Source organism: Saccostrea cucullata, unplaced genomic scaffold (assembly GCF_032062105.1).
Source record: "Saccostrea cucullata isolate Sc308-1 unplaced genomic scaffold, CSIRO_AGI_Scuc_v1 ctg25, whole genome shotgun sequence".
Taxonomy (NCBI): Eukaryota; Metazoa; Mollusca; class Bivalvia; order Ostreida; family Ostreidae; genus Saccostrea; species Saccostrea cuccullata.
Window position 1 is genome coordinate 455,716 of NW_026937967.1, and position 17,694 is coordinate 473,409.

The 17,694-nt window shown below is 33.6% G+C and overlaps 1 protein-coding gene across 1 annotated transcript; it reads right to left on the reverse strand.

The window, feature by feature from the left end:
* Positions 1 to 3,818: 3,818 nt before the first annotated feature.
* LOC134249190 (uncharacterized) lies at positions 3,819 to 11,149 on the reverse strand. Its single transcript, XM_062731565.1, has 4 exons — positions 11,129 to 11,149; positions 9,949 to 10,146; positions 4,052 to 4,190; positions 3,819 to 3,959 (listed from the first exon to the last, which is right to left on the reverse strand). Exons 1-4 carry the CDS (start codon positions 11,132 to 11,134, stop codon positions 3,898 to 3,900), a joined length of 405 nt encoding a protein of 134 aa, XP_062587549.1. The 5' UTR covers positions 11,135 to 11,149; the 3' UTR covers positions 3,819 to 3,897.
* Positions 11,150 to 17,694: the final 6,545 nt, after the last annotated feature.

Consider the following 17,694-nt stretch of genomic DNA (forward strand, 5'->3'; position numbering starts at 1 on the left):
GCTTTGGATCCTTTTCATGCCAGCACCTACCCCGACACAAGACCTTGATTTATCCGGTCTCATCCATAGGATCAGTCTCCACTTATCATTTCACAAGTCTCCAAATTTCAAATAAAACATTCTTATTGAAACTTTGATGCTTCCCCATAAAAATAGCCGGGCATATATTGTTTGTCATGTACGTCTTCCATTTTCCGTCTGTCCCTCCGTCCCGCTTTGCGTTTACCTCCGTTCAAAGAAACTATTCAATTTTTTTCATATTAAACGTCCTATGCTGATAAACATTGATGAGAGCTATTTTCCTGCATCAACATATTTTGACTTTGACCTTTCCTTTGAACTTAATCTCACCTTTTTTAAATCTGTCTAAAGAGACCATTCAAGATAGTATCATCAAACTTCATGTGCCGATACGTACTATAGGCTAGGTACACGTTTGTAACTGCATCAACATTTTGTTTTACCTTTCCTTTGACCTTAACCTAACTTTTCTCATGTTAGTGTTTAACTCGGAAACATACCATTTAAGACTGAGTATTCTTTTACTTCTTATGGTGATACATACATTTTTTTTTACTTTGACCTCTCCTTTCACCTTGATCTTACTTTACCTAATTCAGTGAGTATATAGCTCAGTTTTGAAGAAAGCATTTATATTTTTACTCAACTTCATATGCTGATACACACTTATGAGAGCTATCCAAACCTTAGTGCTCTAACCACTGTGCCACACGGGCGAGCTTCAGATTTGAAGAATCCATTCAAGACATTTTTATCAAACTTTAGTATCCTGATACATTTTGATCTTGCACTTTCCTATGACCTTGACCTCACTTGCCTTTATTTGCAATTTGCTTAGTATTAAAGAAACCATTTAAGATATTTTTATGTAAGTTTATGCCTTTATGCATTATCTGAACGGAATTTCCATTTTTAAGATTTCAATTTTTAAGAAACTATTCAAGATATTCTCAACAAACGTCATAGATTTAATGTTGCATTATTTACTAATATGCACTCGGCGGGACATTCATGTCCTATAGATATATTTCTAGTTAAATCATCATGTAAATCATAGTTTTGAACCTAATAAGTTCTTTCGATTCGATATATGTTCAAAAAAAAAATTGACTGAAGATATCCAGTCTTTTGGACGAGTCACTGTTACTGACAGAGAAACTTTAAATTCTCAACCGTATTTGTACCAGTGAAACATTGCTCATATAATGCAGGGTGGGGCATGACCTTGACTCAAGTTCAGGGTCACTTAAGATAAGATGTTTTGGTTGGATATATGGACTAAAAAGAATATCTAAAAACAAACGTGAACTTTTCCAGTCGGCAACACGCAGATTATGTATTTTTATAACAGAGTTTGTCATTGCTTGTCGCAAGGCCATTTAGAAAGTTCAAGGTCATGCACATAACATTCCTTTACAGTCTTTTTCCTGGCAAAACATTGTAAGTTGCTTCCTTAACAAGCCTTTAGGTTGCTTACTTATATAACTATAGAATGGTTTGACCTAGACTCAAGGTTACGTCTTCCTTTCCGTAGCTCCAACGGAAGACCTATTCGTTGCTTTGCAACGAGCTCGGCTCTAGTTTATCCTGTACTATTGTCCTTTGTAATTAGCATAAAACATTAAAATTTATCATTTCACCCTAAGAAGGCCACTTATTTGTGACCACCTTTCCTTACCTAAAGTTCGCCTTTTGCACTATGCAAAATTATGTTACAAAAACTTTTACCTATTTATAACAATTAATATTTGTTTAAAATTAATGCAGTTTATGAAATAATATATAATTTTATATTTTTTAAGAACGGCTTGTATGTCATGTAAATGATGTAAATGTATGGATTTTCATCGAGGTGATTTAAGCAAGAGTTATTTCCCCATGGCCGGTGAAACGACGAAAAGTGACCCCCGTAGAATATTGACCAGGGGGTCTTTTTTCTACGTAGAAAAATGACCCCGGGTCAATATTCTACGACAAGTAGGGTCATTTTTCGACTGTAGAAAAACATTCCAGACCAGTAATTCTACGACTCCACGTACACACGTTGAAAAATGACTCCCATAGAAATTTGACCCCCTACTTTTTTTATACAATAAAACCTTATATATGTGTCTCCGTGTTTTTTTTTATCATTCAAAGGTTTTGTTCCTCATTTATTATATCTATAAATTCAAAAGAAAACTTCCCTTTTCAACACTTTTTAGCCCACAGACACCTAACTAATGGCTGCTGTTACATCCCCTTTCTTCTGAGATTTTATATAGACACTACCTTTGCAAATTAATGAACTCTTAGTCTATCATGCCATTACTTCGATATAAAGTCCAAGCACATACCGTCCAAAAGTTAATGCTAAAGTAAATGTGTGGAATTCTTGTGTAAAAGCGTGTCAAACTCCCAGGTCAATGTCAAAAGTTCAAAATTGGTTGTACACAAAAAAGGTCTTGTCATAGAAATACACCGGTGAAATATGAAAGCCATAGTCCCACCCAGTCTTAAGTTATGGACAAGGTTCAAGTTTTACGGGGGCATACGTATAAAGTGTAAAGTAAAAACATTTGTTGTTTTTTTCTATTGGTAAAAAGACACACAAAAAAAATATATATAATGTTAAAAATGTAATAAACGTTTCTATGAATGTGCGTATCTTTGCTCTAATAGCCTTCAGTTAGAACATTTCAATATTGTTTCCCTTTAATGGGGATAAAACAGTTTGTATTATTAATGTAAGGTATTATATAGCTTTGATTTCGTGATTTAAGCTTAAAAGCTTTTAGAAATTAACACTTCAAAGCATAAGGCAGCTTGATATTACCCGTATACATTCGCCTAACAAGAATAATCCTACCAAAACGAACGTTTTTTGCATCAAAAAATGACAAGGGGTCATTATTCTACGGGGTCATTTTTCTACAGTGCACACGCAGAAAAACGACCCCTTAGCCATAATTTCTACAGAAAAGTGGGTCATATTTCTACGTAGAATATAGACCAGGGGGTCAAATTTCTACGTAGAAAAATGACCCCCGGTCAATATTCTACGGGGGTCACTTTTCGTCGTTACACCGGCATTATGTAATGATTAATATGTAGGTCGACATTCCCAGATCCTTGGCTTCATTATTCGATCAAGTTAAATTTGTTATTCTGGGCACTGAGATAACGAAAACATTTTTCCCCATGAGAATACATTTGTAAAAGCCGCTTTCAATTATCAATATTGCCGGTAAATATGCGAGGGGCATCCTTTGAAAATTATACTACTAGGCTTAGATAATCTTCAATCCGATGAAATTATGCGCAATCGAAGTTAACATTTCAGTGAAAATGGTCAAACGTGCTCTATTTGGGAAGACACTACCAGACTAATACGTATTTTCTTTTTTAAAATATCAATCCAAAATTGAAATTTTTCTATCCCCTGAACCAACCTACCAATGTACTCGTCTGTATCTTAGAAAGGAGGAAATTAATACGTCACGAACCATGTACATATAGTCACTGCGGCGTTTCAAACAAACAAACAAACAAAAAAAAACAACAACAAAAACAGGGATGCACAACCCGGATTATTCCGCGAAGCACTCAATCTAAATTGGGCAATGCACATGTATCACTGAGATAAAATCCCATATTCCTTGACATTGCATGAATATGGGGTAATATTTTTAAAAATATAATTACAATTTGAATGTAAGTGTACGTGAATGTTGTAAGTGACATCCGAATTAATGTTCAATACCAACCTCCTCGGGGACTGAAGAGGAAATGACTTAACATTTTATATTTATAAAGGGTACAATTTTAAATAGTGCTTATCTTTATTATTCATATAATAATTGAAAAGCTAATATTTTTCGACACTGAATTATGTTTTCAGCAGCTCGAAAGTCTGATATTCAACTTCTGGAACTCTTCTTGCGAAATACGTCCGTCAGCTGGAACGAGAAAAGTACGTACATCCAAAATAAAGAATTGAATGTATCATGTTTTCTAATCAAATGTCATTGTTTATAATTTCATTGAATACCATTAGTATCCACCAATCGGAAAGCAGTCTTGAATAGTTTAATTTTGCCCTCTGCTTTCTGTAAAAACTCTTCCAGACTGATAAGGCCGTCCTTATTACTATCAAACTGTGTAAACGTGCACAGATTTCCTTTACAGTACTACAAAGAAAAAATAAATTACATGAAAAGATTTCGATTTAACTTGTAGACAGATCAATTTTATTTAACCCCAGATATTTTTACTAATTATATTTCACATGTATTACACTTATTCATCAAGTGTACCATAGGAATAAATAGACAAAAGCCACACATGTTCTTGTCCATGTCGATTTATTGTCGATTGATTGGCCAACATTTTATTTTTCGCTCTGCATAAAATTCTGCAGGAAGTCTTTTTTCACTGACCCAATTCTTCCTTTTATTTTGGTTTTAATATAATAATATTTCCATTTCTAATTATTTTTCTCTGTGATAACTCTTTGAAAGTTGATTTCTTGATAATTCTACTGGAATGTAAATTAGACAGGTCGATAGGTCAACAGCTTGCGTGGACCAACAGAAATATATCTGGCCAACGCCTGAATGGCTGACACGGGGCAATATAGTTCATTTTGCATTGTAGAATCCAGATTTAATGTTAAAACTTCAAAGTGATGCAGAATTTTAGAAATTAAAGTAGGTCTACACTCGCACTACGTCATTTACGAAGAGTAAAACCGGAACCACGCTTCATTCAAACCTCGGATGTGATTTTTTAACTATATTGGTTTGACTTTTACTTAGCGTTTTAACATATCGCTACATTTCTCCGCCGGAAACTGCCTTGTCAGGATAAATTTTCATATTTCGCTCTGCCTAAAGTTCTAATAAAAGGTATTTCTTCATAAGCATGTAATTCCTCGTGTTAATTACAAAATTTATGTTGAATAAAAAATTATTGAAAGCAAGAACTCAACCTGCTTATCCACGAATCATAATGCAAAATTATATTTTGAATATAAGTACATGTATATGACAAAATTTGATTCACTTGCAGCATACTTACTTTCTGTAACAAAATAATCCAGTTTGTGAGAATCAGTCAATCACTTTCATTTTCATTGTCTCCAATTTACAGAAAAGTGTGTGTGTTTTTTAAGAGTAAAATAAGATGAATTTTAGGGACAATAGGTATTGGATGTGTATGATTATTGTTTTAAATATGTACAACTTTGCTAATACAAATATACATTCAAACATTAACAGTATTACATGAAAATGTGGCAAGATATTTACTTCTCGAGGGGGGTCCCAGTGGAGCTCATACCACGAAAAGTAATGGCGTTAACATATATTTTTTTAAGCTTATTCTTTTTCTTACAATAATTTGTAAAAATAATGCAAATTTTCAGTTTGAGTCCATAATTTTTTTTTAAATTTTGGTTTTAATATAATAATATTTCCATATTAAATTTTTTTCTGACAAAGTGCATCTATTTATAATAATTCATGCAAAAAAATGATTATATTTTGTTTACTATCATGTTTCTACTCCATTTTGGGTAATAAAGTGGAATATTTCGACTTTATTTCATTTATATACAACAAAATGTGCGTGGACCAACAGAAATATAGTTCGTGGATTAATCCTACTTGAATGGAAAAATGTAATCATGTTGACATATAATTTTTCCATTTTGCATTGCTGGAATGTATTTAATGTTAAAACTTTAAAGTGATGCAGAATTTTAGAAATTAAGGTTCAGACCAAAATCTGCCCAAAAGCTCAGGATCGAATTTCTGTAAGTGACGAGTGAAGGTCAACGTTTGAAGTCGTTCATCGGCATACATGTACAGTGACGTCTAATGTGAAATTAAATTGTAACTTGCCTGAAATAAAGGGAGACTCTACTACACCACGAGAAAAGCTATAGCTTACTAGCGAGAATTCCCTAAATGCTGTCCGCTACATGTACTCCCCCCACCTCCCGGCTCAGGAAAGATTCGACTTGAAGCTTATCGTGTGGTCTCTCCGAGTGTCTTCAGTACCTGCAAACAATGCCGTTCAAGGATACTTATTCCGTACCAGAGCTCCAAATAATTTTTTACCCCAAAGTGTATTTAGTCCCTGATTTTCAAATCAATGCAGATTTTGATTTTCAGCAAAATGATTGAAGAGTATTTTGTTTATATAGAAATGTTTTGGTCTATATTTTGAGCTTGTAATCGAAGTATGAGATTTTGAATAGGGAAAAAAACTTCAAAGGTCAGTACCTGTATTTATTTAAATACATTTTGTAAATAACAACAAGACTTTTGACTAAGATTGGGAAGCATTCTTTTTTGACAAGGAAGATTATACAGTAGGTCAAGGTACACTGTCAGAGACACAGATAATTTTTCCTTCATTTAAGGGGATGAAGGACCTTTAGCTGAAAAAATACCTGTCATTCAATTTTTTTCATATTTTGCATATCTCTAATTTAGCATGTCCTACATACCTTAAAGCAGGTATATCAATAGGTTTCTAGACTTATTTTTGAGATATTGAGTGACAAATACAAAACTCTACAGTGTCCAAGTGAAGTTTGGATTCTCCATGTTTTTGAGCTAATTACTCGGTCGATCATTGAATTTTTTCAGCATAGATAAAAAATATGTCAGCGAAAATGTGTCTTTTAAAATACTTCACAGTATGAATATGGTTAAAAATTCGAAAAAGCAAGATTCTTTTGTCACATCGCATCTAGAGACGGAAAATTGCATACTTTTTTAGACAACTTAAACAACAAAAAAATTAATTTGCAAAAAATCCTATCATTCAATATTTGAAAATTTACGTCGAAATACAAGTTCATGATGTTATTGATTAACTGCAAAAATATCGATTGGTGAAGCTGAGCTCAATATTGCACAGGGCATAGTTAAACAAGACATAAGCATGAGAAAAACGTGTCATGTTTACATTTCTTGAGTACGGGAAAGCCCTACTATGACGTCACACATTTGCGAAATAAGCGAAGTAAGACATAACTACAAAATAGTTCCGTCAACAACCATGTAAAAATATTTTTTGTGTTCTGTAATTCATAAAATATCCCACCATGTACTGATCATGACCCGTTTTTATGATATTATACTACCCGTGATTTACCTTGTATATAATCTTACTGTACTAAATTCCACTATGACGTTGGACGCGCAGTGTAGGGAAACAGAAGCGTGGATCAATCTATTCCGAAATTTGAAAATATTTGCCAGAAAGTTTGAATGTTTTTAGATATTTTCATACAAGATGGTGAACTCAAACAAACAGTCATTTTTTTCCCCAAATACTGTGGTTTCAATCTGTTTTGTACATATTTTATCAGAGATTATGACGTAATTAAACTGAGTCACGTGACCATACAACCTTCGTCCCCTTAAGATATCGTATCAAGAGTAAACTAAAAGAATCTTCGTTAATATGGTAAGTTGAGAGAGATGAAAAATTGGCTATGAACCTATAATAAAAAAAAAGTTATGCCTAGTGCATAGTCTCTCTACATGGAAATTGGTTTTAGTGTAAATCTCCGATTCTTCCTCCCGAAATGGAGATCTTCGTCGTCATCAATCGCAACTTCTCGGGCCTTTCCGACTAGCGGAAAAACGACCTCGAATGTATATGGTAGACGCCATGTCAACCCTCCCTTTTCACAATCTTTGAAATAAATGCATGGATACCTTTTATTTGTGGAATATGGAGTTGAACTTTATACAATGTACATAATGATATTACTTAAAATATACTATAGAAGGGACTTCTAACCCTGTCTATCCTATATTTGAATAAACAGGAAATGTATAAAATTTTAACATCCGGTGATGTTAATACATTCGAGGTTGTTTTTCCGACCTCTGACGGAAAGACCCGAGATGATGCGATTGCGTCGTCATTACTAGAATATTCCTGGTCACTAAAAGGCTTTTAAATCTGTACTTCGTTTTGAGAAAAATCAAACACTGAGTTAACCTCAATTCGTATCATTAAGTAAGTCGTACCTGTATTCTTCAACTTGTACGCAGTACTTTCGTGGTGTAATGCGTATCTATGATTGCTAATGCGTATTTTAATTTTCAAGGCGTATTTTGAAAAACTTTAATGCGTATTTCTGCAAATACGCACCTTATCTGGAGCTCTGCCGTACCAAGAAATCTTTCAAGTCAATGGAGTGCCCGCGTGGCACAATGGTTAGGACGTCTGCTCTAGGGTCGCGAATTAAGGAGTAGATCCTTACGTCGCGGGTTCGAATCTCATTGTGGGAAGTGGAGACCGGTCCTTCGGATGAGACCGTATAAACAGATGCCCTGTGTCGCAGTAGATGCTCGCACGAAAAAGATCCCTCATTTTTCAATGACCCTGAGTGCCGAATATAGGACAAACAATGTAGCTTTCCACAGGCAAGTGGTGGCGCCTCCGTATGAGTGTTTGCGTGGCGCAGTGGTTAAAGAATCTGCTCTGAAGTTGCGAAGTAAGTTAAATCGACTCCCGCAGTGGGACGTGGAGATCTTTCGGATGAGACCATGTAAACCAAGGTCCTGTGTCGCAAGAAAAAGATCTCTCACTTCTCAGTGTCTCTGAGTGCCGATTTAAGTACAAAATTTGTAGCCCTCCATTTGCAAGAGGTTGCGTCTCCATATGAGTGAAATATTCTCGAGAGGGACGTTTAACAACATACAATCAATCAATCAATCAAACCAATGGGGCAATCAAAAAGGTAAAATACTCAAGATAAATTGTAAATAGAGGTTCACAATGAAAACAATGAAAACAACCATTTCGAATAATTTTAAATTACATACAATTTCCATAAAATGAAGTAAAATAATTGTAATTCTAAATAAAATACGAGGGTTGATCCAAAAGTTCGTGGAATTTCTTCATATTTTATTTATTTTTAAGTGAAATTGGTTGAAAGTTACAAATTAGAATATAGACAATTTCTGAATATTTGAAATAAAAAAAAACATTTTAAATATTTATTATAGTAACTCTATGGCAGTTGCCATGGAAACGGTTGTTTGGAAATGCGGGGGAGACATTAAAACGTTTATTATCGTTTTAATTCTAAATACGAGAAATGAGAATAAAACCACCCTATGTGGTATATAAAACGAAAACTGTGTCATTCTTACGATTGCTTGATCTTTTATAAACCTTTGTGTGAGAGTTTTATTGATTTTACTGTATATTAAGTTTATTAGTTCGTTATTTATTGCTCTTCTTTAAGTTATTAGACAAAGTCAAATTTCGTTCAAGTCATAAGTTTTGTGAAAATTCCGGGATCACACTATCTTAAACGCGTATATTATTGACATAAGCCGGGCAAAAATGCATTTAGTTACTGGTTTTCCAGTGGCATAAGAAATTTAAGAAAAATAGAACTTCTATGGACGTTTATTAAAGGTGTGGCCGCTTTTTGGGGTGTTTATCCCCGTAGACAAATTAAAAGCGTTAACGGACGTTGTCGGCTGGCGTGCTGTTCTTCACATTGCTACTGAAATTGTAACATCATGTGGAAAGTTGGGGAGTATTTTGAAATATGAGTGAAAAATGAAGGTAAGTTGGTGCTCGAGGATACCCAGGCTTTTCTTGAGAAAAAAAATTAGAGAAAAAGGCAGCATTTGTAGAATTACGTATTTGAATTGTGCATTAGGGTGAGATGCCTCTATAATGTGACGTGACATATCAAACTTAACGTAACGTCAAAGTCTTCCCCGGGTTTCACAACAATCCATTTTCAGAAAGCTCGTGTGCCCTTACTGGTAATAGGAAAGTTGTAAAATTTTCCAGTATTGTTGCTTTATGACCCTATAGTATAAATATACCTGTTGTTTGCTGTTGTTTGCTTTTGGATCAACCCTCGTACATTCTGTAGATACAGCTTTCACTTACAATGCATCTCCTTCTGTTCTTCGGAGGATCGAACTTAATAATGATAATTCTAATAATATTACCATCCTCATTCCTAATTACTATAAACGCAGCATCTTGGTAATTACTGACAGCATCCAAGTTCCCGTTTGCAGGTTGTATGAGCAACTCCAAAAGCACAAATTGCCAAATAAGAAAAACTGAGACAGAAAGCTGAAACTAAAATGAATCTTTGTCAAAAATATTTTGCAACACCATTCGATGCAACATTATTTAGAATGAAACTAAAGGAAGAAAGGTTCTGACTCTTCTGTGAAGATATTTTAAAAGACGATGAGTAAAAAAGACGGACGAAATGTCTATATTGTGAAAAACAGGATGTAGAAAATGGAATCTCAGTTACAACAATATCAAGTTTTTCTTTGATTTTCATCTAACATTAAACATGTTAAAGTATACTTTATCTAATATCTCTACAATTTACAAAAATCTCACAAGGACTGAAATTAATTGCCTGCACAGGTAATAGCATACACACATTATTGAGGAAAAAAGGATCATTTTCTAATATTGTGAGAATTTTTTCCCTAAATGATTGGCACTTCGCTTTTTTAAAAAAAAATTAGTCCTAAAGTTTGAATTAAACACTTTAACACTTTTTAGTTTACACAAAATGGACCAAAGACTCACTATCATATACCCTTAAAAGTGCACTTTTGTACCAATTCATTCTCATCTTTTGCATCGACTTCGTAACTTAAAAAAAAATCTAAATACTGTAATTTCAAAATACTAATATAATGAAAAATAAGACATTTATTTGCAGCTAAGATTGTTGTTGTAGATTCATTTGGAGGAAGTTTTGCCTTAGTAGTAAGAATTTTTTTTTTTTGAAAACGGTCACAGGTATTCGAATGGAAACCTTAAAATTCGAGCAAGTAATTAAATTATTAAAACACCAAGTAAAAATGATTTCTGTCTAATGTAATCGCCCTTCAGTCAAAAGAAATATAATATGAAATTTTAATTTAAATCACATACAGTGTATGGTACAGCAGAAGAATCGCTTTAGAGCTCTAGAGTTACAGCAAAATATCTGCGGGTGTTATACATGTAATTTGTAAAACATCGAAAATTTAAAAGTTTCATATATGGATTAAGTAAGTTGCTATAAGTTACTGTAGTAATTTTAAATACCTACCTTCATTGTACGAAATGTATTCTAAAATAAATAAAAGTATACATATTTATATATGAATTATAAGCGTAATGACGCATTAGTTTTTACATACCACCAGATTTATTATACAGTAGGTGCACTGTACATCCTGTATATTGAAACTTTAGCTCAGAAACATGGTGCTATTTGTAACAAATGTTTAGTCAATTAAAGCAATATGAGCTGCAACTTTGATGTCGGAATTTTTTGCTTCAAAATTGTAAATAACTATTTCAATGACAAAGAATAGCGTTTATCTGTTGTTTATATTTGCGGTTGAAGAACTATTTACAAGATTCGATTGAATCAAAATTACAAAAAAATGTATTGTTCTCCTGTACAATAGTGATTTCTTATATAAAACTGTATATTGGATTGTATATAGAGGTCTTTCTTCTGCTTTATATTAGTCTAATTGATCATAACGGTTTAAGTTACATAAAAATGTATTATAATAACGGCAAATATTTTTTTAAAAAAATGCAGCTGATGTATTGCGATTTTTGAAGCGTTTGCGCTAGAGTAGCGAAAGAAGGAGTTATCCTCACGTCGCGGATTCGAGACCTGTGAACCTATGTGACGTGAAGACTGTTTCTTTCTTCACACTACTTAAAGGCTGCAAGTGTCGAGTAAAAATTGCAGTCTGATCTGGTCTGAAACTTTGGGATGGGCGATCAGACAGTTACAGTACAACCAATCGAGAAACGTGTATACATGTAATAACTGCGCACTAATATAACACTTGCGATGTCTCACTGTTTTTTTTATGTACTAGTATACTATATTTCAAAATATAATTTATCGGCTTTTCCTTACAAATTCTTTATCGACTGCCAAAATAAATCTATATGACTGTACAAGTACTGCACGAACTTCATTTACCCTAATTGTCTTGGCACCCCAGATGGTCGTACGTGTATAAATAGGCGAAAATTTGGAGGGGTTCCTTTTTACAACTTGGGATTAACAATGTTAAGAATTTTTTTTGTGGAAATACATGTAATAAAGTAATTGGTTGATTGTATGTTGTTTTACTCTCATTCGAAATTTTTTCACTCATGTAAAAACGTCACCATATACCGGTGAAGGGCTTCAAATTTTAACCTTTATTTCGCACTTAGGGCCATTGGGCAGTGAGGGATCTTTATCGTGTCAATGTCCGTCGTACATGGGGCCTCGGTTTTTAACGTCTCATCCGAAGGACCCGCAACTTTTACTTCAAGTGCCGAGCAAATGGCAAAGGAACCGTTGCTACCCATTTTTCAATCGGTTTAGGTCAGTCGCGACTGAGATTCGAACACACGACCTCCCGATTACGAAGTGAGCGCTCTACCAACTGAGCTAAAAGTTACCGTGAACAATATATGTAATAAAAAAATTGGAAAACCTTGGGAACACTCGTTTAAATTTTTGAGATGGTACATTGTAGCTTATGTTTTCGGGAAAATAAATTTTGCAAAGTTTTCCATGAGTGGCAATGTAACTACATGATTTTTTTTATCCTATTTTTGGAAAATTCCAAATTTTTACCATATATTTTACTATTTAAAAAAATATCCCTACTCATTTCAACAGAAATGATCCCACTGAGGCTATAAAAACCCTCAATATCACTTTCATGTCTAAGTCACAGACGCATGACGTTTTTTAACTTTCTTTTCATATCAAATTAAAACAAGATGTGTTTGTGAAACACTGATGTCCCGGTACGGCAACGTAGCGAAGATGTAGCAATGGGACTTTTCTTAAATGCAATTTAATATAATGATGCCCAAAGTAATATCTTCTCACAAGAAATGTATTGTGAAATATGAAAGCCCTAGCACCAACTATTCAAAAGTTATTGTCAAAGATTAGTTTTTGAGAGGTACATGTAGCTGAAACACCAGGGTGAAGGTCAAAGGGTCAAAATTATTAGTTTCTGAAGTAAGGACTAAAAGTCTTGTTACAAAGATTACACATGTGAAGTATGAAAGCCTTAATTCTAATGGTTCAAAAATCATGGAAAAGGTTAAAGTTCTAAGGTCAAGGTTGTTGATATCTAATGAAAGGTCTTTTCACACGATGAATATGTGATGTATGAAAGCCCTAGATTGAACCCTTCAAAAATATGAATAAGGTTTGTTTTTAATAATGTAGGTCAAACTCCAAGGTAAAGAGTTTACGTTCTTGGTATCCAATGAAAGGTCTTTTCACAAGGATAACATATGTAAAGTATGAAAGCCCTGGCCCTTACCCTTCAAAAGTTATGACTGGCGTTATTTTATTTTAAATAACGTAAATCTTTAAGGTCAAGGTCAAAATTAGTGGTGAAAAAGGAATTTTTTTACCAAAAAATACATATGTGAAATATATAAAAGTCCTAGTATCTACCGTATAAACGTTAAAGCCAAAGTAAAAGTTTGGAATTTTTGTGTAAAAGTATGTCAAACCCCAAAGTCAAGGTCAAAAAGTCAAAGTTGGTGGGACCTAAAGAAAGACCTTGTCAAAGGAAATACAGATGTAAAATTTGAAAGTCATAGCTCCACTAAATCAAATGTTATGGCCAAGGCTAAAGTTTTTGCGGACAAACAGACAGACAAAAAGACAGCTATACAGACAGACGGACCGACACGACAAAAACTATACACCCCAAAATCTTGAATACGGGGGGCATCAAATTCCCCATACTATAATAATAACTTGTTATAATATCTGGATTTTTACTTTTATCACTCTTATTTGCAAATTAACTAATTTCGTCAGGGTACTTCAGTCGGTAGAGCGCTTGCTCCGTGTTTGGAAGGTTGTGAGTTTGAATCTCGACCATAAGTAACCAAAGTTTATAAAACGTAAGAAGTAAAACGCTCGGCTCTTTGAAATGAAAGTAGTCAAATATCAAAACCGTTCAAAAAAAGCCTGGAAAACATCATTTCGGACGAAAGTGAAAGTTGCAAGCCCAATTATCCTCGGCTGACTACGCTATGGTCAATTCACACCTCGGATGTTATAGGTGGAGGAAAAGTATCACGTTGGATACATTACTCCTGCCTCTTCGTTAATTTCATGTTTAAAATTTTGCTCTGCATAAACTTCTTCGAAAAGGCTTCTTTTCCTTCATTGTAGATAGGTTTTGACAATAAAACTTATTTGATAAGTAGGATTTGAAAGCTCAAACAAAGTGTTGGACGTGCCACAAAATAACTCAGATTTCAAATGTATAACATTTATTGAATCAGGAATATGGTAGAGCACTGTGACATCCGAGGTCAGTGTGCGAGGAACGAGTCATCCGATGAGCTCCGAGTGTTGCGAGCCTTCGAATGAAACCTTAAAAAACCGAGAGTCTGGGTAATGACAGGCGTTGGACAAAAAATGGACGTCAGTGAAATATTTAGCTAATCAGTCCAAAAATCTGGTTTACGATATACGCGACTTTAGATATGAAGAAAGAGAGAGAGAGAGAGAGAGAGATAAAGACACAGACAAACAGAATTTAAGCGTAAGATTATCGAAGACCTTCAGAATGCCGAAGGGGCAGGGCTACATGAAAAGGGTTTCTGTATAGAAAATTTCATTTTTTAGCCATCTGCACTTCTTATTTGTTGTATGTTTATCCATCCAGGTTATAACACCAAAATTTGATTCTTCGAAAATGATTACCCAACCTCGATCCCATTCATCTTTCCCCGTAAACGTACATACGCATGCGCGAGTTTTCAGTGTATCAACTTTTTTTTGGGGGGGGGGGTTGGCAAAAAAAACTTTTTGGGCGGGGTGAGTGCTTTCATTTATATTATTTTTTATTGTTCACCCTTGCTACGGCTCCATAGATATACTAGTACTGCACTAAAGATCAAGTAATGTTCATTGTAGCGGTATGGGCTCTAGTTCCGTTTTTAAATTAACAAATTGCACTTGGTTTAATTTACAAAATATACCGGATCTGTGATACCATCTGTTTTGTTTAATATACAAAATTTTAATCATAGAATTACTTTGGTCCGCTTCTGATAAGGATTAGTGTGAACTCATCGAGGGAACAAGTTGAACCCCAACTTTCTGTCAAAAAAAAAAATCTTTTTCGAATCAGCTGACATTACTTTAAGCAGCTGCTGAAAATGATAAAACAGTACGAAATTTAACTCTGGACATGACATAGTCCAGACTTTTTACTACCATTTCTCATTGTGATATCAAAAATATTTTTATATTACTTGGTGGGATTTCATGGGAGTATCCCAGGGTCTTATGTTGATCTCACAAACATCTCAACTTCTAAAAATATAGAGTCCTAAAACTCAGAATCCCATGGGAGAATGGTGGGGTTTTTACTCCACCAACTATGATAATCCCACGTTTCTCCTATGGGAGAAAAAATGTCAGATGGGATCTTTTCTCCTAGGGGATTTTTTCTCCCACAAGTTTGTTCAATGGGATAAATCCCACGGATATTGACAATCAAACAATTTCTCCCATACGTTTTGAAACATGAAATATATCCCATACAGTATGACAATGACACATTTCTCATCATAATATATAGAAAATATACCAACTATAATATACCAACTATAACAATGTATTGGAGAAAATAATTCATTGTCAATATCCATGGGATTTAACCCATTTGAACAAATTCATGGGAGAAAAAATCCCGTAGGAGAAAACGTCCCATCTGACATTTTTTCTTCCATAGGAGAAACGTGGAATAGTTGGTAGGAGTTATTTATTATAATTCAATTCATATAACGTGTTTGAATTAAACAATGTAAATTTTCAACATTCAATAAAAAGAACTGCTCAAAAATTGACAAAAAACAAAATCTATAAAGAACTATTTCTTGTGGTGGAAGGATATTTCGCAGAAAATTCTGCAAAAATGCACTTTAATTCAATTGAATATCTTGGAACTTTAGCCTCACATACTTTTACTCGGAGAATATTTTCCGTTATGATATGCTAGGAATATTAAATACGGGTCTCAATTTATATTTTAGAACAAGTTTTACACCTTCCTTCAAAAAATTTGCCGAGAAATGAAGATATATTAAAGAAGTCAAGGTAAAATTTAGCCTACACCATTTTTTGCCTGAAAATCGGATATTTGGACCAATATTTCAAAGTTTACATCACTGACACCAACTTTTTTCCCCATTATTTTAAACTACTTGATACTTGTGGCTGTCAGTATTTAACTCGTAAAAATTTGATACAAAAAATATTTTATTGCCTTTTTAGATTTTTGATACCCCAAATATGTTACTTTTTAGTGCAGAAAGGTCACACAATAATTTACACGCATTAATTATAAATAAATATTTGTTCAATGATAAATATCATTGAAACTAATTTACGTAAAATAAGATTATAATAATAGCCATTGTTACATATGATGAATATGATAAAGGTTAAAGTGATTAATGAAATAGTAAAATTTAAAGTGAAAAAATGTCAACTTAATTGTACCGAAGCTAAGTAAGATGCACACTGATCCTCTATTTCTTCTCCGATTTTTAGTCATACTACATGTATATGAGTACGTATCTAAAACATACTTTTAAAAAATCATTGTGATATAAAGAATTTCACGAGTGATACCATAATGGACAGAGTATACATATAAATTTCAAATAATTACTTCGCAGTATTTTCGAGTTATGAGCAATTCTAAATTTAAAAAGGCAGTAATCATTAACGTTCCTCGAGAAAGTGAGAATTTCATTTAAACAACAATTTGTAAGATTTTTTACAAACACTAGCAAATTGAAACTTTTCATAAAAAGAAACATATGGAGATAACGAACAGTATTCAAGCTCAAATTTCACGAAACAATATTGATACCTAGTTAAAACTGTTGATTTTTTTGTGTCATCAACTTGTTTTTCAATAGCTTGTATCGTTTAAGAAATTGTTCATACATGGTACATGCTCATTGTTTGCATCGTGTAATTTATCCTTTCGATTAGACCTATTCACACGGGAATTTATCTAAATAAACTGTTAGTCTTTTAAATGCAGTAACAACGTCACTGTGTTTTGCTTCTCATGAGCCTCCGGGTTGTGCCAACCCCTGAATATTACATGTATTTAAACATAGTTCAAAAATTTAGAGTAACTTTTATATAAATCTCTTCTAGTGTTTTTACCTTCAAATGTTCAATAATGGTTTTTCTTGTAATTAAATTTAATTCTTACATCTTTCTGGCGGTACTTTTGAATGTTGATTAATAGAGCATTACATTTTACTTTTAGTTTTTATATGACCAATTTGAATATTTTTGAGAGAGAACAGAAACAGATTTGCTGTAATTGACTTTTTAATGGTTTTACTTTGCACTAAAAATATTTTGTGTTGGCATATTAAGACATGCATGCAACACCTGTAGCAATTACCTTAAATTTAAGAAGGACTGAATCGACTGCTACATGACACTTAAATATACTTCACATTATCGCCAAGTTTATGCAATATATAAAATCAAAGGGCACCCACGACACCAATGATGCAATGGCATACATATTCATGGTCAAATTATACGCAATGGAACTAAACTGGGGCATAAAG